At 39.9% G+C, this 20,159-nt stretch overlaps 5 protein-coding genes across 5 annotated transcripts; 2 read left to right on the top strand and 3 right to left on the bottom strand.

The window, feature by feature from the left end:
- Nucleotides 1-3: 3 nt before the first annotated feature.
- Nucleotides 4-652, bottom strand: LOC104449685. The gene has a single exon (XM_010063923.3). The coding sequence runs from the start codon at nucleotides 611-613 to the stop codon at nucleotides 143-145; it is 471 nt and encodes a 156-aa protein (XP_010062225.2). The 5' UTR covers nucleotides 614-652; the 3' UTR covers nucleotides 4-142.
- Nucleotides 653-3,606: 2,954 nt separating this feature from the next.
- On the bottom strand, nucleotides 3,607-5,761 carry LOC104449686. The gene is made up of 2 exons (XM_010063924.3): nucleotides 5,417-5,761; nucleotides 3,607-4,022 (listed from the first exon to the last, which is right to left on the bottom strand). Exons 1-2 carry the CDS (start codon nucleotides 5,673-5,675, stop codon nucleotides 3,868-3,870), a joined length of 414 nt encoding a protein of 137 aa, XP_010062226.2. The 5' UTR covers nucleotides 5,676-5,761; the 3' UTR covers nucleotides 3,607-3,867.
- Nucleotides 5,762-6,321: 560 nt separating this feature from the next.
- On the top strand, nucleotides 6,322-8,887 carry LOC104449687 (suppressor protein SRP40). Its single transcript, XM_010063925.2, has 4 exons — nucleotides 6,322-6,553; nucleotides 7,016-7,362; nucleotides 7,811-7,853; nucleotides 8,237-8,887. Exons 1-4 carry the CDS (start codon nucleotides 6,418-6,420, stop codon nucleotides 8,683-8,685), a joined length of 975 nt encoding a protein of 324 aa, XP_010062227.2. The 5' UTR covers nucleotides 6,322-6,417; the 3' UTR covers nucleotides 8,686-8,887.
- Nucleotides 8,888-9,537: 650 nt separating this feature from the next.
- On the top strand, nucleotides 9,538-11,212 carry LOC104449688 (heavy metal-associated isoprenylated plant protein 21). Its single transcript, XM_010063926.2, has 3 exons — nucleotides 9,538-9,725; nucleotides 9,972-10,047; nucleotides 10,676-11,212. Exons 1-3 carry the CDS (start codon nucleotides 9,654-9,656, stop codon nucleotides 10,972-10,974), a joined length of 447 nt encoding a protein of 148 aa, XP_010062228.1. The 5' UTR covers nucleotides 9,538-9,653; the 3' UTR covers nucleotides 10,975-11,212.
- A 6,829-nt stretch (nucleotides 11,213-18,041) lies between these two features.
- LOC104449689 lies at nucleotides 18,042-20,128 on the bottom strand. The gene is made up of 3 exons (XM_010063927.3): nucleotides 19,839-20,128; nucleotides 19,672-19,751; nucleotides 18,042-18,960 (listed from the first exon to the last, which is right to left on the bottom strand). Exons 1-3 carry the CDS (start codon nucleotides 19,937-19,939, stop codon nucleotides 18,167-18,169), a joined length of 975 nt encoding a protein of 324 aa, XP_010062229.2. The 5' UTR covers nucleotides 19,940-20,128; the 3' UTR covers nucleotides 18,042-18,166.
- Between the last annotated feature and the right edge of the window lie 31 nt (nucleotides 20,129-20,159).

The raw sequence follows: 20,159 nt of genomic DNA on the forward strand, positions 1-20,159 counted from the left end.
TCGTTCAAGAAAATCAAAAGAATTTCCTCACTTGTTAAAAATTCAAGTAGACAAGGAAGTTTTGCTCCAAGAATGAAGTGTAGAAAAGCAAAAGGTTTTTAACTATCACTTCACTCGGCATCTAATCTGTTCTATTTACATTTCAATTCAAATGAACGCCTGACAATGTCCCGATGGCTCCTTCGACTGCTCTCGACAAGATCACTCCCGATGAAACCGGGATGCTCATCATCATGAAAGCCAGCATCCCGAGAGCCATGCTCGGCCTTGTGTTCATCAAATGAGACTGCAACACCCCAACAAATTTGCACACGTACTCGTCGTAGCAAGTGTAGTATTTCTTCTCCCACTCCATCCAATCCTGCGGGGGCTCATAGTTGCGCTCGATCATCTTCATCTCGTGAATCCGCTTCCTCAGGATTATCATGCCCTCATCGGCGAGCCGCCCACTGCAACCCCCCTCGTAGCCGTCGTGTTTCGCAGCAAAAACCATGGCGTCCTGCTTCCTTCTTCGAGTCGCGAATGGACCAATGCTCAGGCCACGACGGGATCGACTGGCAGTGAAATTCGAGGGAAGGAATGTTGAAGAACAACAGACAGAAATCGATTCCATTGTAAGATCTTGAGTAGAGTCAAGAGTCGAGTTGAGTTTCGTGAGGATGTGCTGATGGATGAAACAGAGGCTTGGTTCTGTATTTATAGATGGAATTTCCTAATATTGAGACGCTGGACCAGGAAGTTAGGGACCAAGTCTCGGGTTTGGACACGTGTCCTTTGCGCGTTGGCGTTGGTGCTGAAACAGATGCAGATCTGAAACTGTTTAATGTCAGACGTGTCACTTGCCAATACGATGCAATGAATGGGGGCTTGGGGAATCTGAATGACGGCAATGGTCGGCGATCTAAAGTATTTTTTGATTAATGATTGGGCCATTTCCATAGTTTCTTCCCCGCCTCGTCATAGAGTTGACTGTGGACAAAACATATAAAAAACTGCAGATTCCTTAATAGATAATCTCAAGGCATCAGCAATAATGTCAAGTTATATACAACACGTAATGTCAAGTAATATGCAATGAGTACGATTGGGCCATTTCCTTAGTTTCTCCCCCGCCACGTCCATAGAGTTGACTATGGACAAAACATATAAAAAACTGCAGATTCCTTAATAGATAATTTAAAGGCATCAGCAATAATGTCAAGTTATATACAATACCTAAGGTCAAGTAATATACAATGAGTATGATGTCAACCGTTTCCTAGTGACTTAAAGAAAATGATATATTTAACATGACAACAAAGCATTAGGTCAAGAATTAAAATTCCGACATTGGTTTTCAATTTTCCTTATTGGGTATGTGCCTTAAGGTGAGACCCATTTCAGTTTCAAGTGCATCTCAATTGTTGAACTATTGGGGTTGTTAACGTATTGAATGCCTTGTTCCTCAAGTTTAGTGGTTGAAATGCATGTTTTGACTAGGGTGAGAAGTTCATTGCAATCATTCGGTTCTTTCACGATGATTATGTTTTCTGCTTTAGATGTGATTAATATATTAGATGATATGCACTGTATGCAGCAATAATCGTGATTGTACCTACATAATGAAGTGACTTGAGATGTCTTATTATGCACAGGACTTCATCATTTGACTGATATTTATTTCTACCTTCTTATAAAATGCCGAATTAGTTTAGCACTACTGAGTACTTCAGTTTGGCAGTTCATTGAGTTATTGTTTTGCTAAATCACTGACTACATACAGGTCTTTCAACCTATGCTGTGAAAATTATTGCGATTCGATCGATCAACAATCCTGCCAAACATTATAGGACTTGAGCAAGTCCTTAAAAGGCTCAAGGGGAAAAAACAAGTGGAAGAACAGCCCTGAGGTGAGAGACCTGTAATGTTACCCATGTATTCCCTCTATATTGAAAAGAAAAAGATAAATAAGAAATTAAGGGGTCTCATAGTGGTGAATGTAGATATCACGTTAAAACGAAAATCCTAACTACCGTTGGATAGGTAAGTATAGTAGTTTCCCATCCCTGGGCTGAGTGAGGGTAGATGAAAGACCCACTACTGAGTTGACATGCCATAAGACATTGTTATTGAACTAGGGCTGACATGTCGTAAGGCACTTTCATTGAACCGAGGGGTTCAGCAACAGTGCCTCACGGCATGATGTTCACCCACCCTCATTCAGCCTAGACACAAGACTACTGTACCTGCCTACCTGGCGGTAGCTAAGATTTTCATCCTGACATGATGTTTACCTTCACCATCGTGAGGCCCCCTAAATCTCTGTCTATCACAAAGAGGGAATATGAGAGTAACATTGCAGGATTTCCCACCCTAGGACAGTTCTCCCGTTAGACCTAAGTAGGTCCTTAAAGAGCTTAAGGGGAAGAAATGGGAGGGAGAATTGTCTTGGGGTTGGAGACCCCACAATGTCACCTCATATTCCCTTTTTGTGGAGAACACAAAGATAAACATGGAATTAGAGGACCTCATAATGGTGAAAATAGACACCATGCCAAAACGAAAGTCCTGGGGGTAGACAAGTATAATAGCCTCACATGTCTAAAGTGAGTGAGGATGGGTGAAAGACCTACTATTGAGTTGATATGCCTTATGGCATTGTCACTAAACCGATAGTTCGGTACCCCGGTTCAGTGAATTGCAATCCTTGTACTTAGTATTGACAAGCGATTCGAGTCAGAATTGCAATAGCAACTTGATTGGATTTTAAGAATAGGAGCAAGTGTTCGGTTGACAAATGGAAATAAACAACTAGAATCTTCCGGAATAAATTACTAGGAAATGATTGGTAATAAATTGCTAACGAAAGAAAGTGCATTGACAGAAGTAGATCTTGCTCTTCAACTGTTTGTGCATGCTATTTCCACTTCAGTTGTGCTCCTTTTATAGTTCATGAAGGATTAGCCTCTCCCACTAATCATTCCGGTTCATTGAAATCAAATTCCAGCTCCATATATAATGGTTAACCTCAAGGTTTTGACTATTACATTTAATAGACTCAATCGTGATAATTACTTGATTGCAACTGACAGTCGACACATTAGTAACCGTTCCGGCTGTTTTCATCTTTGCAGTCACATGTTAAGTTTTCCATGACTCAACCGACATGAATTGCCTAAAATTGACTTGGCTATTAGTCGATGGATGAAAACTCTTCCCGCCTTGTCGACTTAATTCTATTGGCTTCACAATCAATGTTTGTGCTTGACTTTTGACCGCATTCATAGTCTATACCAGATCACATGCTGGCTGATATATTGTTTACTTTTTCCATTGACACCTGACATGTTCTATTAATTAGCATCAAAGTCGGTTTTATTAGGGCGCCAACAGTTGCTAAATAGGATTTCACTGAGTTATGAAAGAGGACCTAAAATGACTTCCTTCGTACATATCTGCAGTTGAATTATGTCTACAGTAGAAATTATGGTGGTTACGGACTAATAGACTATATTCTACTGATAAGACAAAATACAAAAGAACGAGCAAAGAGGGGCAAGACAATTGACATGAATCAGTTATGAAATACGCACTGTTTTGCTGCAGAATATGCATCAAGAAGGCAGCTTGAGCTGAAAGAATATTCTCTCACTAAACAAAATATGACGAGATTTCCTCAAGATGGATGAATGATCAAGAGTGGTCCCAAGAGAACAGAAGAACTGATTGTTTTGACATCGATCAGTATAAGGGTTACAGCTAAAGTAAGAAAGGCAAATGATTTCACCATCAAATTGTACATTTAATCCCGATTCGCTAAAGAAAGGATTTGGCTGTAGGTGCATATCCAACGAGAATCAATTGAACAAAATAAATGAAAGAGGTGTACTAGTCATCATATGAGGTATGAGGAGCAGCGGTGCACCCAGGGTCAAAGGGATCTTCAGACCCACAGCAGTGCCAATATTGAAAAACTTTGCCTGCGTCTGGTGTATCCATGGTTCCTCCACTGTACACACTCTCAAACTTCCTTTTTGTTTCCCCTGAAGAAATGAACAACACAAAATATTACATGTTGGATCACCACTCATGTGAAAAGGCACATGAGATTAATGACAACATAAACCGAAATTGCTGGCTTAAATTAATCAAAAACAGAGTCTCGGCAATCATGAGGAACACACGCTGTATTCTCCATAACCAGATTTCTAAAGTTGGGCATGAGCTGAAAACCAAAATATCCATTCTGGTTTCATACATAACTGAGATTATCATGCAACTGTTTAGCACAATGCATGGTTTATTGAATGCCAGTTGGTAATCATCCAACTCGAGCGACAATCGCTGCAATCTGATGCACTTATTTCCATTTCGTCGCACAGACAGCATCTAATTGGAAGGAATTTCCAGTAATAAGAAATACTTGATAGTAGCTGAGTTAATAATACAAAAGAGTTTCCACTGAACTTTCTGCTATTAAGGAAATCTTGGTTAAGTTGACCACCACTTCCAGCAATTGCCAGACTGATATGTATGCAACTACAGTGCGCCTACTTAATGTGTTTCATTGGTCATGCTTAGAAAGCTTATTGAAGAGAGAACAATCAATAAAGCAGGACCAGATACAAAAGGTGCTTATAATTTCAACATTTGTAAATCCATTAAAGCAAAAAGAAAAACAGGAAGTTCATATTAACAATTTGTGTCAAAAGGTTCGATTTTCTCATTCACATTTCACAGAGAATTGAGATAGTGCACTTCTGACATAATTTACAGTTTGCAATGTCCATTTGATAAGGCCTGCACAGCGTATTTTTATCCACGAAGCTGATCGAACATTTAAGCTACCAGAAATCAGAAGCTAATAATCCAAAATGTGTAGGTGTGCCTAGTGTGAAAGTACCTTGACCCAAGTGAGGACCATCAGTGATCTATGAAGCTATACGCTTGATCAACATTAATCAATTTTCTCTACCTTGGAACAGACAGCTGGGTATCACGGCATCAGAATCATTTTCGAGTCCTCACTTGATAAACAACCGATCTTGCCCTGCTTGGCAGTTCCATCACAGGTTTTTTCGACTCGGTTCACTCTATCCATGTAATTGCAATTCGCCATCAATTCATTTCTAGAGTTCAGCTGATACTGACAGGATCAGCTAATACCCATTATCTAATTGGATGTGCATTCTAGCAGCATGAACTTCTTGCATTAATCTCTGGCCTAGCACAAGCAACTGACCTAAGTCATGCCCAGAAAAGAGGGTTTGAGGAAGGAGCCAATAAAATCAAGTGGAACTGGGCCATTTCACCCCCACACGGCTAGCTACAGCTACATCCTTGACCCGTGCAATTCCGCGACCATAATTCCCAAACTCCGCCAAAAGAGTCGACCAAAACAAGAAAAGAGCGCAAGAAATGGGAGCGAGCAATCGACCTCCGAAGTGGGCGGTGTGAAAGCGACAGGCACGGGGGTGGTTGAGGGAAGGGTCGAACTGGGTCTTGCAATTCTTGCACGTCCTCAGGTGGTTCTTGCCGGAACCGGAAGAAGCGCAACACCGGACGGCGAAGGGCCTTGGGGAAGCGCCGGTCCGCGCCTCGAGCCGTCCGCGGGGCCGAGCCGATGACGCCGAGCTTCGCAACGGAGGCAGTGACGGCGGGTGGCCGAGCGGACGGGAGAAAGCGAGAGCCATCATCTTCTTCTGCTGTCCCCTCGACGGACGGAGGAGGCTCGCATCACTCGGTTCGCAGCACTGAGGACAGGAGGTCCAACGTTGACCGTTTGGCCGACGATTATAATACATGATTTGCGAAAAACGTTTGATTAATACCATAAAATTTTTGAAATTGATATATTTATAATAAATTTACTCAAAATTAATTTTATTTTATCACAATAAAATCATACTCATGCAGTTATGATAAATTTAAGCCTAACTAATTTTTTAACCACAAAAATTGATCTTTCATTAATTTTTCTTTAAATTAAATTAATATCACAAAAAATTATAAATTAATACATTTATGACAAATAAAAGGTAAAACCTCAAATTAGTATACACTCTCAACTTCCACATATCATCTAATATAGCATTTTGATAGTAAAATTTAACGAAAATTAGGAAAGTTAACTTGTTACAGATCGTTGGCTTTTTCCATCGTATTAACCCAAAAACATTCTGAAGTAATGAAGGGCTAACTGCGATTAGTCAAGCTCCCTCTAGAGTGGGCCTCGCTGCCTCTTTTCTACGGCCCAGTCAGGCCCAGGCGATTATTACCGTTAACCACCGTTAGGTGAGAGTAGCGACCGGAAGGACGACAATGCCCCTGCGCGCTCCCCCACATTCGAAGATTCAACCGAAATGTCAATTTCACGTTAACTTCCGGCGCCCCCATGAACCCTAGAATTTGGGGCTTTCCGATTCCGTCGATGCGAGCATGGCGAAAAGCGTCGCCAGCGTGAGCAAAGAGGACGAACCGAGCATCGCTCCCCTGCCGGACAGATGGTACGACATCAGCCTCGGCCCTTCCTTCGGACACCCCCACCCGTCTTCCAAGTTCTGCACTTTACGATGTATGTATAGCTTCGAATTCTCCGAATTTTCCTCGTGCTTTCTGTAAATTTTTCGTGTTTCCATGGGAAGAAAAGCGAATGCAGTATGTGTTTTTTCCCCTGGGTCTGTCTGTTCTGGTGGAATAGCACACTGAAATAGCAACGAGATGCGTAGTTTGGGTGAATGTCGAGTGGACGAGGAACCAACCGAACTCGCCGACGGGTAATTCGGTTGCAGAATACGAGTTTACCACTCTCCGCTTTTGAGACACTGAACTAGTGGCGGAAAAGACCGAGCTTGCGTGCTCTCTGGTCTTCAAGTGATGGGGTCTCCTTATCGAAGTAGAACTAGCTGTTTACCGCAAGGCTGTTTTAAGTTGTTAGATCCTCTACCTCCCAAGTGCTGTTTGGATGCAGGGACCGTGCAATAGTATTATTGTTAGCTTGATTAGTTGTTTGACTTGGATGGTACGTGATGTGCAGATGAATTTAAGCCAGCTTCCGTCGATAAGAGCCAACCTGGATTGCTTCGCAAGAAGAGGGACAACCGGGTCTCTGTGGAGTTTCAGAACAACCAACATGGGAAGCCTAAGGTGGTCTTCGATGGGGTTGCCGAGGATTACAAGGACAACGATGCGGTTCTGTTTTTCGACGGTGAGACCTTCTGTCTGGAGCGGTTGCATCGGGCAGTGAAGCGGCTGAGGCACATGCGGGTGCCCGGTGAGTCTGCAGCTGCAGTGGCAGTTGGTCCAGCTGTTGAATCTAACTCTCCATTAGATGGTAAAGCAGAAAACCTTCAGAATTGCCGCAAGGGCGAGGCTCAGGATGTGGTGAGTTTTCCTTCTTCTTTTTTTTTCTTTTTTTTGTGTGTGTTTCTTGAGGCTCTAAAATCAGGGTTTTGTAACTCATACAATGCGTAGGAGGTGTTTTTTTCAATAGAGCAACGAAGGTGTGTTGAACGAAGGTGTGTTTAATCATACATCCATCTAAAGAAAAGATCATCCTATGTTGGATATAGCTCATTCCAATAGATTCCTTCTTGGCCATTGTTGGGAACTCTGCGAAATGCTTTGCTCAAACAAGTGGGAACTCTCTATGTGAGCTTAGACTGCACAAAGTATTACTAGGATCTTCTGTTGGTCTGCACAGAGTATTACTAGGATCTTCTGTTGGTCTGTCGTGTAGTTTCTTACGAGTGTAAAAGTTGTACCGGTATTTTTTGAATACCAGATGATGGCATCATATGTTGACATTCTGAACTCTTTCGTATTCCGACAGGGTGAAGTGGAGAGAATTGACATGGGCAATTCGGAGACAGTAGGTATGTTTAAATTGCCATGCTCATGAATAATCACAACATCTTGATGATGGTTGATGATTTATAGCTTCTGTCTGACCGTGCTTATAGTGCTATTCAGCATAAACTGTATAGCTTTGTGAAATGGTGCAATCAGTTGGTCTTAGGTGCAACAATAGCTTTCTCAGCAGTTTTCTTATTTGAATACTCAGGATTGTGTTGATAGGTTGATTAAATGATAGGTTTGTGGACTAGATAAGCAAAAAAACTGCTTAAAGAAAGGTAATTTTGAAAATCCGAATTGAGACACTTTCACATTATACAATCACGGCAGAGTCTGTTCACTTTGCCAATACTTCGTTATATTTTTGGCATATGAGGTAACTACGTACGTATCTGCTTGTCAGGTGTGAAACCTGAAGATGAAAATACTGCTGATAAGCTACCTCCAAGTTGTAGCACCCCGAGGGGATTGACTGAACTGACTAATGATGAACTAGAGGAACATCTTGATATCATCGATAGTGACGATGACCATGAAGCAACAGATGCTGGAAATCTTTCCAGAAGAGAAATTCACAGCAGCATCGACATCAATGTACCACATCAGGATGAAGATGATGATGAGATTGCCAATGTAGATGTTAGTGATGATGAAGGCAATCTGGGTTATAATGCGGCTGAAGCTCTCAGAGCCCAGGTTGCAGGCGAACGACAGGAGCAGTCTTCAACTTCAAGCAGTAGCAGTGACAGTGAGGGTAGTGAGAGCAGTAGCGACAGTGGCAGTGACAGCGGTAGTGGCAGTAGTGGCAGCGACAGTGAGAGTAGTGATGGTGACTCAGTGAGCTCAATCTAAGTTCGTTAGGAACTGTAGCTTGCCTATTGCACTTGTTGATATTCTAGTGGTCATGTCGAGTGTGGTAAATTCTGTGAATTAACTAGTAAATATTAGGGGATGTTGACATAATAGTGTGATGTGCATAACTTTAGTATTATCATTGATGTGTAAATTATGCAGATTCTGTGACGCTTGTCCTGCAATGACTTTCTAACCTTGATTCTGCATTTTCGTGATAAATAATGTGAAGCAAAGGTTACAAACTTTTTTACCAAAAAAAAAAAAAAACAAAGGTTGTAAACTAGTACAGAGATTTGGTCATAATGCCATTTCCGAAAGACTAGTCTGATCTGGTTCGCTAATGCAGTTGCAAACCATGTTCTCCATTCAAATTAAAGGAACAACCAATTCGACCTCAAGATCTATGAGGAAACAGCTACTAAGCTAAGCACTATAGATTTCTTGGTGACATTGTAAATCAGACCTGGCACGATCTAAACAATGCCTGTACGAAATAAAGTATTCCCATGGGGTCTTGCGAATTGAATCTAAGTACAGTTGGTACATCTAATGATTTGTTCAAACTAATAACCATCATATAAGCTAATGAAAAAGCAAGCCATGCAAGGACTTTACACAACATTTTCCCAATAACCTATACGCTCAAAATAAACAAGAGACCATAAAAACTCCAAACAGAGCACTATTGGCTCTCATTATTTCTGGGCACAAGCCCTGGGGGGCTTGTGGGCCTCCTCTTCTTTTTCAAATTATGCTTTTGAACCTCACCTCACTTTAATTTTCAGAGCCCAGCTGGTTCATTCCCACATAACCCCACCCATAGAACAACAGAGAGATACTAAATACTCTACCTATATAAACACCCATTTCTCAAAGCGTATAGGAATATGAGTTAGAGCCTCTCTCTCTGTCTCAGAGTTTTTGGAGAAAGCTTTGTGGTAAAGGGAAACAGAAGGAGGAAGAAGATGGGGGCACTTGATTACCTATCGAACTTTTGCACTGTGACCAGCACCAGAAGCAAACGCAGACCAATGCAGGTTCTCTCCATCTTTATTTTTTTTCGGAAACCTTCTCTTTTTTGGTGCTTCCTTTTCTCTTTCTCTGTGCTTTATTTCAACACAAGAAAGTGAAGGCCTTTCGCTCTTTCGAGCCTGCAGGACCCTCTCTCTCTCTCTCTCTCTCTCTCTCTCTCTCTCTCTCTCTCTCTCTCTCTCTCGACATGGATATTTTTTCAGCTCCCCAAGAAGTAGGAGTTTTTCATAAGCTGTTGACTTGTTTTTCAGACAGTGGAGATCAAGGTTAAAATGGACTGCGATGGCTGTGAGAGAAGAGTTAAGAATGCTGTTAACACCATGAGAGGTCCTCTCTCTCTCTCTCTCTCTCTCTCTCTTCCTCCCCCTCTGAAACCAAAACAAAGAATTAAGGGAAAAGATACATGCTGTATAGCATGAACACTTACATATTATGCCAAGACTTGAGAAGTCAGTCAAAGATGGCTATAAGCCAAACAGAATGCTTTGTAACATGAGCACTAATCCCTCTTTAAAATTTTGCAATGAATCCATTTGATATACTACATGTTTTTGCAATGTCAGTGAACTTTGAGGAGAGAATAAAAAAAGTAAACGGGGAGAGATGTATAGATATTTGCTCCAGAGTAATTCTTCACATGCTGTTTCCTTTTTAGTAAGATTCCCTCGAGCTTAGCTCTGCTCTTACTTGAGTTGAATAATAAAGTAATTAGTAGAGTGCCTTTTGTTTATTGTTCAGCCAAGTGCTAGAAATAATACATCAACAAGGTCGTTCATAAAAACCCATGTTTCCCCTCCAAATTAACTTATCGGTCAAATAAAGTGTTGTCCACAATTTCCGCAACGCACTTTAATATGCATAGATACTGGACATTTCATTGGGTGACCATAGGGACACATTTCAAAACAAAACTCTAGATTTATATTAATATGTACGTCTCTACAAAACCCCGTAGGTGTAAAATCCGTGGAGGTGAACCGGAAACAAAGCCGAGTGAAAGTGAGCGGCTACGTCGACCCGAACAAGGTGTTGAAGAGGATCAAGAGAACTGGCAAAGTAGCCGAGTTCTGGCCTTACATCCCGCAGCACCTGGTTTACTACCCTTATGCCGACAAAGTCTATGACAAGAGAGCACCTGCTGGGTACGTCCGCAACACCGTCCAGGCCTTCCCAAGCAGCACAAGTGCCGCACCAGAGGAGAGAATCATCTCCATGTTCAGCGACGACAATGTTAATGCTTGCTCTATCATGTAATAATTGCCAGTTACGTACTACATGCACTTTTAGTTATATTGCATGGTTTGGTTCTTGAGGATGAGAACTGATGTTGTTGGTGTGCCTTTTGTGTGTATCACTGCGGCAAGATTAACGAGATGGAAATCACTGAGTTGAATATAATGTACCAGATGTAATGTCAGCCATGGCTGATTTTAATAACGCTGTGCCTCGTCTTTTTATGGTAAGCACTACTGTACGAAAGATTATACTTGCTTGAGATGGGTATTTCTTCTCTCTAATGTTGCCACCATGAGATTCAGATCACCATTTCGGTATTTTAGCTACAAAGAAATGACATGAAATGCTAAATCATTGAAATAGTAGATCTAGCAGAGGTAGTTTCCGTGATTTATCAATGGAAGTTTATGTGTATCTATCTCATAGTTGCAATTACGAATGAGTAATTAAACTGAGAAGCACATTGACTTAACATCGATTAATTGGTTCTTTAATCTGTTCTGAATCTGCGAAAATGAATTTGAGCCGGTCATGTAATGTGCCCGTTCGAGCCGGCCAATTTGGTTCAACAGGCTGATATTCCAAGATGAACCCCATTAGGCTTACTATACCCGCTTCTAACAAACGAACAGTATTGCTTTGGTTTGAGGCTGATTGAAATGATCGGTATGCTTGTTTGTTCAAAAGAAAATTAGAAGTGGCCTTCAAAGGAGTTTGAATTGACGAGGACCTACCAGCACTCGCGCTTCATTAAAAAGAAAGTTTTGGCAAATCGTTTGTCACAAAGTAAAAATGAAAAAAAGAATGCCATGCTAAGCTCATCATAAAGTTTACCGCAATATTAGATATACTGATATTGGTTTACAAAATTATTCACTAAATGATATGACAAACTGTAAGTAGATATTTAAATAAGTGGGTCATATTCAACGCTTGATACAATAGTTTGCAACATAGTCAAATCAGTCTTGATATATTTAGCAGAAGTCTAATCTTTTCCTAAGCTCGACATTGATATCAAGATTAGTCATCCATCTTTCTTAGGTTTCATTTTGTGTAATCAACCAAAAGAGAAGGTTTGTACTGCTAGTGTTGCTCATGAGTTTTTTATGTATGCTTCCATCAAGAGATCAACTCCGAGAGAGGCAATTTCCTAGCCCTTTCTCAAGGAATCACTTTTAGGGGGTGTGTCCATACTTTTTACAACATTCAGAAAGAAGGGGGTTGAAAGTCTCAAGATCAAGGATTTGGTGAATAACGCAAGTATTACATAGACAAGAGTAGTGCTCAAGGTCCTAATGAAGGAATTGGATTCTCGTTTTTGCAGCCACTAAGAAAGTGTAAAGGCAAGCTCGTAGGATATGTACAGGAGCTTCATATCGGTGTCGTAAGATCATATTGATAAGTTGGTTTTACCAAGTCATCCAAACCGTCTATGTTTCACACGTGATAATTCGTTTCGATTGGCTAGTTAATACTTGTTCTCAAGTATGAAAGAAAGAAAGAGAGAGAAAGCTTTAATATTATGCACCATCCACGAAAAGTTTAGTATCTGTAATTTTTTTGTGAATTCAAACCCTAATGATGCCTCTAATTCAATAGAAGTTTATTCATATTCTGCAGAAAATGATCTTTATAGACAGACAAGAGTAAAGTGACCTCACCCAAGAAATACTTCTCATGTGCACGGGAAAATGCCTTCCCCACCTACCCACCGCCCAAAATTTGCTGTAGCTGATACCTTTGACTGTTGCAAAGTCAGTCGGTGCAAATCAAGTTGATGCATTTTTCATGCTTCCGTTCGATTTTGAACGGTCGATTCCTCTCTTTTCAGCTCATATTTATTCCTTCTTTTTGGAACGCTTTTTTCTCGGGCAGTTGTTCTTTCGGAACACTTCATTTTTTTCCTTAAGTTTGATTGGTTTTGAGAACACTTCTTGGGTAATCAACCAACATGCATTGATCTAGAACCCTCTATACATTCTGACCATATGCTTTGAGTTTATCTGCTATAGACATAACACAAGATTAGTCAGTGAGCTTATAAACTCCGGTCTGGCCAATTTTTTTAGCGTGCATGCTATTACTAATCAAGTTAGTACGGCTTTCGACCCTTTATTTCATGATTATCAGTCAATTTTATTTACTGTGGATGTAATGTATAGAGCCAGTTTATGACTTAAATGAGTCCATCTCTACTCTCCAAACTGGAGAATTTGAACTGATTATCTGGACGGAGTGTGTGATACCTAGAGTGAATTGAGACAGTAATATCTTGTCAATGCTCTCAGATTGCTGCTACTTACAGTGAGAACAGCAAAATCTTCACAACCTTCCATGCTGGTTCTATACGCTACACTGTCATCGACACATCCCTGAATTTTGGCTTTTTGAAATGGAATGACGTAGTCCCAAATATTATAATCCTCATTTATTGGCCCTCATAATACACCACATACCCATTATTTTATGATCCTTCTTGGACCTTTGCCCTAACTTTGCTGTTCACCACTTGAAAGAGACAATAGAATCTGACGATTTTCTCGACCGATCTTATCTCAATCACCGCCGCTCACACAAAAGGTTGCATAATCTCATTTTAAAGCTAAACTTAACTATCGCCTTTTCTTTTTCATTCATTCTAAACTACGGTTAGACGATATTATGAATCAACTTTAATTCATCTGATTAAACCTGTCTTGTTTTCAATTAAATTCAGGTTAAGATAACATTAAATAAGGGAAAATACACAAAGAGTTCTTAATCTTTAGTCCACTGTGTAATGTCATTTTAGAATTTTTAATTTGTTAAATGTGATTCTTAAATTATTCCTAAATATTCAATCAAGTCTCAAAATTTTTACTGTGTTTATACTAGTCCCTCAACTTTCCATAACAAAGTCAAACTAGTCATTCGCTATTATTTACAAATTTTTATAATTATACCATTCCCTAGATTTTATAATATCTTTTCATTTTAATCCACTTCCAAATCAACAAAAAAATGCATCTTTTTATTACCTTTTTGGTCCTTACAAATATTACTACAGTTCTATTTAAGTAGATGTTAACTTATGATCTACATTGAGCACAAATATAAGGGAAATTCCAAATAAGGTCCCGAAGTTGATCAATTTTCTCAAATAAGGACCCGAAATGAATTTTGTATCAGATTAAGACCTAAAGTGAACCCTTTGTCTCAAATAAGGACCCGAAGTGGTTAAATCAATACCAAATAAGAACCTGAGCTTGCTGGTCAACCAAATATTCATCGGCTATCAAGCATGTGACATTTCCAACCACAGAAGTTTTGGGTAATTTTGTCCAAAAAACATATAGGGAAAATTAACAAATCTTAAAATAGAAAAAAAAAAAACCCTAGGTTTTCTACGATCTCCCTGTTTCTTGTACCCATCCTCTGCAAAGTCAAAGACCAAAGCTCTCCCATTTCTTGTACCCATCCTTCTCAAAGTTGAAAACCCAAATTCTCCGCCAGTTGAGGCACAAATTCAAAAACAAGAAGAAAACCATATGCTTCTTTGTTTGTTTGTGGAGACCCAAATTCTCCGCTGATCGAGCAAGGCGAGGAGCAACGAGAATCGAGTCGTGACAATCATTGGGTAGTGATTTGGTTGAGGAGCGGTGGGGGAGAAGAAAAAAGAAAACGTAAACATCTAAATTAATAACCTAAACTTAATTAATTTAGAATTTTCCATTTTTTTCCAATCACAAATTTTCTGACAAAATTGCCCCTATTTTAATCGCTAGAAAATGTCTATCGGTGAACTAAGGTCCTCAATAGAAATTAACTTGATCATTTCAAGTCCTTATTTGATACAAAATTCACTTTGGGTTCTTATTTAAAACAATGGGTCCACTTCGGGTCCTTATATGACACAAAGTTCACTTTGAGTCTTTATTTGAGAAAATATATTCATTTCGGGTCCTTATTTGAATTTTTCCCAAATATAACCTTATTTGAAGTTATATTGGATTAATATTCCTTTCATTCTAGAAAAAAACTAATGACGATAGTAACTTACTTATGGAATACCTGTACTTATATTAATCTAAAATCTTGTTCCTAATTTTTTATATAGATAAAGTTTCCAAATTTTCTTTTTATTGTTTCCTTAATCAAATTCAGTTAAATATGTATTGGGAAATTAAAATAGCAAGACTATCAACCTGATACAATTTTAAATGATGTTCTATATTTACTATTATAGAGATCATAAGTTGAAATATATTTAATGAAATTATCGTAATATCTTTAAAAACCAAAATGGTAAAAAAAGTAATGAAAAGACAACCATGTTTTTTGTTGATTTAGGAAATGGATGGAAGTGAAATGATATTTTAAAATCTGGGTGATGGTGTAATCATGAAAACTTTTAATGTTTATATGGAAAGTTGAGGGATTCGATTGAATAAATTGAAAATTCATGAGCTAGATTGAACATTAAGAGATAGTTTAGAGATTATATCAAACAAATTAAAAATTTGACGGTGACATCGTATCTTCTTAGGTCAAATTTTATGAATATTTTGTGTCAATTTTCCATGATATGATCTACAAATTGCCCTTATCTCAAGATATCAAGTTGGGCAGGAATCGAAAGTGTAATTATTACCTTTTGTCTTTATACTTTTCCGCCTAGTGTCGCCGCTCTGCACGATGAAATAATAAGACCAAAGGATCACTAAATGCATTAATAATTGGCATTATGATAGTGGATAAAGAAAGGGGAATGATTATAGAGAGCGACCACCTTTGATTGAGAATAACCTTTTTCGATTAGAAAAAGGACGAAGTTTCGAAAGAAGGGATGGAGTGGTCACACGACCACCCTCTTTTCAGCACCTTCACGAAGTGACCTGACCAAAGACATGAAGAATGGATCCACCCCTTAATCAACCACCCATTATTTAAATCTTAAAGCGCCACAAACACGTCGATTGAAGAAGGGTTTTTTGCGTCTTGAAGACTTTATTGATGGTTGAAGTAAAGTTTGCATTTTTTTTTTTTTTTGAGTTGTTTAGTCGTTTGAGAAAGAGATGTGGCCGAAGCATCACCAGCCGATCGATCCAATTTGCGATGGAGAATTTCGCTTTGTTTTGACCGGATGTTTGTGAGAGATGCCAACGAGGGGGTTGTCTCATGTCTCCCCCAAAAATCTCGTGATGTCCTCTTATTAATTATTCCAATGTCGACATAAAAGTAACATCCGATGGGATGTTGTGCTTAGAACTTTTGTTTTTGACTTTTTACCATTGTAATTGCCAGCTCGAGTTCTGGAGGCCCTGCTGGTTTTGGCCTTGTCCGCAAGGCATTACATGCAATCTGTTTAGGGGGGGCACCATCGAGATCTGGTGAAATTAGATTTACAGCTACCCAATGTGCTCGCGACGCATATGACGACAATTTCTCCTCCGTCGATCGTGGGTTAAAGTGAAAAGACATCATGTTTTCTTCTTGTATTGAGCTTCCAATAGACCAAAAGACAGGATCAGATGCCCAATCATCGAATCTAAGGTGTTTGTCATTAGGGAATAGTAATCCTCTTCACGAATTAGTATATTCTTGAGCTTCCTAGCAATTTCGCTATTACCAAGGAAAGAGAAAATTACCGTGGAAATTAGAAAACGCTAAACATCTGTTGAGGAGATTTGTTATCGATTCGCACGCACTAATGAGGAAAGGACCTATTGAGAATGGATGAAAGCAAGCTCAACCCACCCATTAATTTTCACAAATAGGTTCCAATAGAGGCACGCAATCGTGTATGGGGATCATATTAGCAGTAGTAGATATTTGGTAGCATGAAAATCAGCGTAGCACAAAAATGGAACGGTTCTTATGCGGGTCCTTCTTAGGATGAACTTGCATCTCTTGTCCATTCTCTTCAACGTTTCTTTTCTTGAATTGAAGGCCGCCGAGATCCAAAAAATGTGTTCATCATGGTGAACCGATCTAACATCTGTAAATCGTGTTCCTATTGTGCTTTAATAGTTCAGTTTCAAGAATAAAAAGATTCTGACTTTTAATTACCTAACAATGGTATCCAAGGTGAATATTGACTACCTCGCTGCCAGGGTGACCAGATTTTACCTTCTTAATAGTTTTCACCTAATGAACATTCGTTGGCCTAAAATTTGAGGAAGGTACATTGGGGATTTACATTGTCTACTATCTTATTTGTTCAAGTTATTGTTATGTTTTTTGCAAGATAAAAAAGAGTTTGAATGGGCCTGTGATCTGCCTACTGTTTAAATGTTTGATTTAAGGCATTAATGAAATACCGACTGCCCATCGGATGAGCTTGTCACCGAAGTCCCACATGTGCAAGTGAGTAAGCTCAAAACTCGCAATACACCTAAACCCAGGTCCATCTTTCGGAAACTAACCATCAGTCAAATGTTTCCCAGGACCGAGGATAGACTCGGGAATCAAACATTTGACCCTTGACTTGCAAACCGGGCGTTGGACTGCCTCTAATCTTCATTCTAGCCCCGTTTATACCGTTACAATTCCAATCTCCTCGCCCCAAATCCTTGTCATTGGCGCAATTATTGGGTAAAGCTTAGTCGCACCTAAATCACCAATCACCAGACAAACAATAGCAGCGATGAAAATTACTCGAGGCCTATCCGGGCAAATTTGAACCTGAATTGTGGAAACAACCGACCCAAATGGACAAACGTTTCAAACAATTCACAGTATGGGCCGTGCTTGGCTTGAATCTTTCTCAGGACTCAAGTCCATGTGCACAGCTGGCTAATCCATGTATACTGTTGCACTAGAAAAGCTCATTCTTTTCAATTGACACAATTTGTTACCAATCATGCTTTTCTTCATCACAATTATGGCTTAAAATTAGTAAACCACGGAAAATCTTGCCTGTAATTTCAGTATTCTACTTCTTTTAGTTAGGCAATAATAAAAACAGCATCCCTGCTGTATCCTATTATCTAACTTTTAAAAACTGTTCCCAGATTAAAGCAACCTAGAGGTTTATAGACTCTTTCTCTATTGGAATCACCTATTGTAACACACCTTTGTATAAATTATTTGGTCTAGACATAGAACAACCGCAACAATCAATGGATTCATAGCATTACATTAAAGCACCCAGTAATCCTAACACAGGTTACCTGGTCGAAAAAAGCTTCTTACACATGTTTTCGCGTTGATATTGGAAAGAAACTACTTAGCGCTTTTGTGCTTTCCTCCTCCTGGATTGCGTCTTCTGCCATTTCTTCCTCGGAACGAGCTTGCTCTTTGGCTTCAGCTTCAATTCGTGCGAGAACTTGTAATTCGGATCCCTCATGCGTGCTTGGATATCCTTGAAGAACTGCATATTCAACCTCTTAGGCCCTCCTTGTCTGAGTTCCTCGTACTCGGGTCCAGAAACTATATTCTCAAAAGCTCCAATTAATATGTCCAAGTCGCTCATAACTTCCCACACATTGATATAGCGACCATCAGGTCCCTTTTTCAATTTCTTCAAGGCATTCTCAACTGCTAACTTCCGGGCTTTCTTCCCAGGGGACAACTCTTCTGGTTCATTTTCGGCTTTCAGCAGCTCTGAGATTGTCCTGTATTTTGGTTTTTCCTCAAACTCGAATATTTTATCTATATACTTATCACTGGCTTCATTGGGATATGCTTCAGTAGGAATGTCATCATCATCGTCGCATTCACTGCCGGTCCACAATGTCTTCTCCTCGTCACTATCAGACCATATGCTATGCAGTTCATCACTATCATCTGCATCAATCTGGTTGGAATGATCTTTCGCCTCTTGCCTGACTTTACGAATCTCTCTTTTGAGACATTTCTGACTCTTCTCATCAGTGTCGCCTTCATCCTCACTTCCTGTCCACACAGAGGAGTCTTCCTCCATCTCTTTCTTCCAGGATTTCTTGAATTCATCATCTCCTGGCTTGCCACCACCAAAGAGATCATAATATCTGCGCTCATTGCCAGCATACATACGTGATGCTGCAAAGATAAGGTAACGTTCATGACCCAATATCAGCCAACGGAAGGAAAAGTTTGGAATGCAAAATCAAAAGCATGTTGTAAACTTAGCACGATCAATTAAATAAAGGAAGCAAAGAAAATAGAATTGTTCTCATATTTCAAACCAGCAAAAAGATGCAAATGAGTCTAATCAACAGGGAAGTTAAAAAATTCATGCCGTTGAGGCAGAGTCGACAACAAAAGTATGGAAACATGAACTTGTCAAAATAATGAATGCACGAAAATAAGATTAAATTTGCAGTATTGCAACTAAGTCATGTCTCACGCCCTAACATCCTCCACTCCTTTTCTTTTCTTTTAACTAAATGAAATGCAACCGACCTCACTCCTTCAAAAGTTAAACTAGAAACGGCAAAAGACGACATTTTCGAGGGAAATGGAAATAAGGATGCATATACAGTCATGAGTCTCATACTACCGATCCTGAAGAGTGAAGATAACATCTAGCATGCCCCATGCATGACTATTAGTTAAAGGCTTCATAAAGGAAAATTCACAAGCATGTGATATGCACGTCACCGCTCAACGAAAGGCCTCCTCAGTACCAGCTTGCACTTCCAACTAACGAAACGGAATCGTCCAACTCGCACACCCAAACGAAATTTACACGCTAGGAACGTAACGCGAACTGCCCCAGATTACAAAAATCCAATCTTGAAAAACCCCGACCTTGAAAAATGGGACAAGCCCCGGCAGGGAACCGGCTCGTTCTCGAACTCGGACCCAATTCTGGGCAGAAGCATTGCGACCTGAAAAACGCAGTCAAGTCAGAAAGAGGAAACGAAGGGGGCGTGTTCACGGGAGCCACGAACAACATGCGATCAAAAAGCTTCGACCTTGGAAGAGACGGGAACGGCGGGGGCGAGTCTGATATTCTTCTGCAGAAAGAAGAGAGAAGCGAGCGGGATGCCCGGGAAGAGAGTCTCAACGGAGTCATCCCAAAACTCTAGCGCCTACAAGACTACCGATACGGCTGGATGTACAAAGTACTTTGATCTTCGAAGTGAATTCACACGAGATTCATAAGTACCTCGAAGCGTTCGAATACTAAAGTTGTTAACCTTGTACGGGAGCGATGTGTTCTTATATGTCGGGAGTGCAGCTTCAGCTGTGACTGTTTTTGTGTAATCTATTAAGTTATTCATCTCGCACCTACC

Source organism: Eucalyptus grandis, chromosome 6 (assembly GCF_016545825.1).
Source record: "Eucalyptus grandis isolate ANBG69807.140 chromosome 6, ASM1654582v1, whole genome shotgun sequence".
Taxonomy (NCBI): domain Eukaryota; kingdom Viridiplantae; phylum Streptophyta; class Magnoliopsida; order Myrtales; family Myrtaceae; genus Eucalyptus; species Eucalyptus grandis.

Excerpts from the sequence above, each read along its gene's own strand:
- LOC104449685 (XM_010063923.3), bottom strand. The coding sequence starts at position 613 with ATGGAATCGATTTCTGTCTGTTGTTCTTCAACATTCCTTCCCTCGAAT.
- LOC104449686 (XM_010063924.3), bottom strand. The coding sequence starts at position 5,675 with ATGATGGCTCTCGCTTTCTCCCGTCCGCTCGGCCACCCGCCGTCACTG. Across the intron at positions 4,023-5,416 it reads TCACACCGCCCACTTCGGAG|GGGAAACAAAAAGGAAGTTT; the intron begins GTCGATTGCTCG and ends TCATTTCTTCAG.
- LOC104449687 (XM_010063925.2), top strand. The coding sequence starts at position 6,418 with ATGGCGAAAAGCGTCGCCAGCGTGAGCAAAGAGGACGAACCGAGCATC. Across the intron at positions 7,363-7,810 it reads AGGGCGAGGCTCAGGATGTG|GGTGAAGTGGAGAGAATTGA; the intron begins GTGAGTTTTCCT and ends GTATTCCGACAG. Across the intron at positions 7,854-8,236 it reads GGGCAATTCGGAGACAGTAG|GTGTGAAACCTGAAGATGAA; the intron begins GTATGTTTAAAT and ends TCTGCTTGTCAG.
- LOC104449688 (XM_010063926.2), top strand. The coding sequence starts at position 9,654 with ATGGGGGCACTTGATTACCTATCGAACTTTTGCACTGTGACCAGCACC. Across the intron at positions 9,726-9,971 it reads GCAAACGCAGACCAATGCAG|ACAGTGGAGATCAAGGTTAA; the intron begins GTTCTCTCCATC and ends CTTGTTTTTCAG. Across the intron at positions 10,048-10,675 it reads TGCTGTTAACACCATGAGAG|GTGTAAAATCCGTGGAGGTG; the intron begins GTCCTCTCTCTC and ends AAAACCCCGTAG.
- LOC104449689 (XM_010063927.3), bottom strand. The coding sequence starts at position 19,939 with ATGACTCCGTTGAGACTCTCTTCCCGGGCATCCCGCTCGCTTCTCTCT. Across the intron at positions 19,752-19,838 it reads CCGTTCCCGTCTCTTCCAAG|GTCGCAATGCTTCTGCCCAG; the intron begins GTCGAAGCTTTT and ends TGCGTTTTTCAG. Across the intron at positions 18,961-19,671 it reads GGCTTGTCCCATTTTTCAAG|CATCACGTATGTATGCTGGC; the intron begins GTCGGGGTTTTT and ends TTATCTTTGCAG.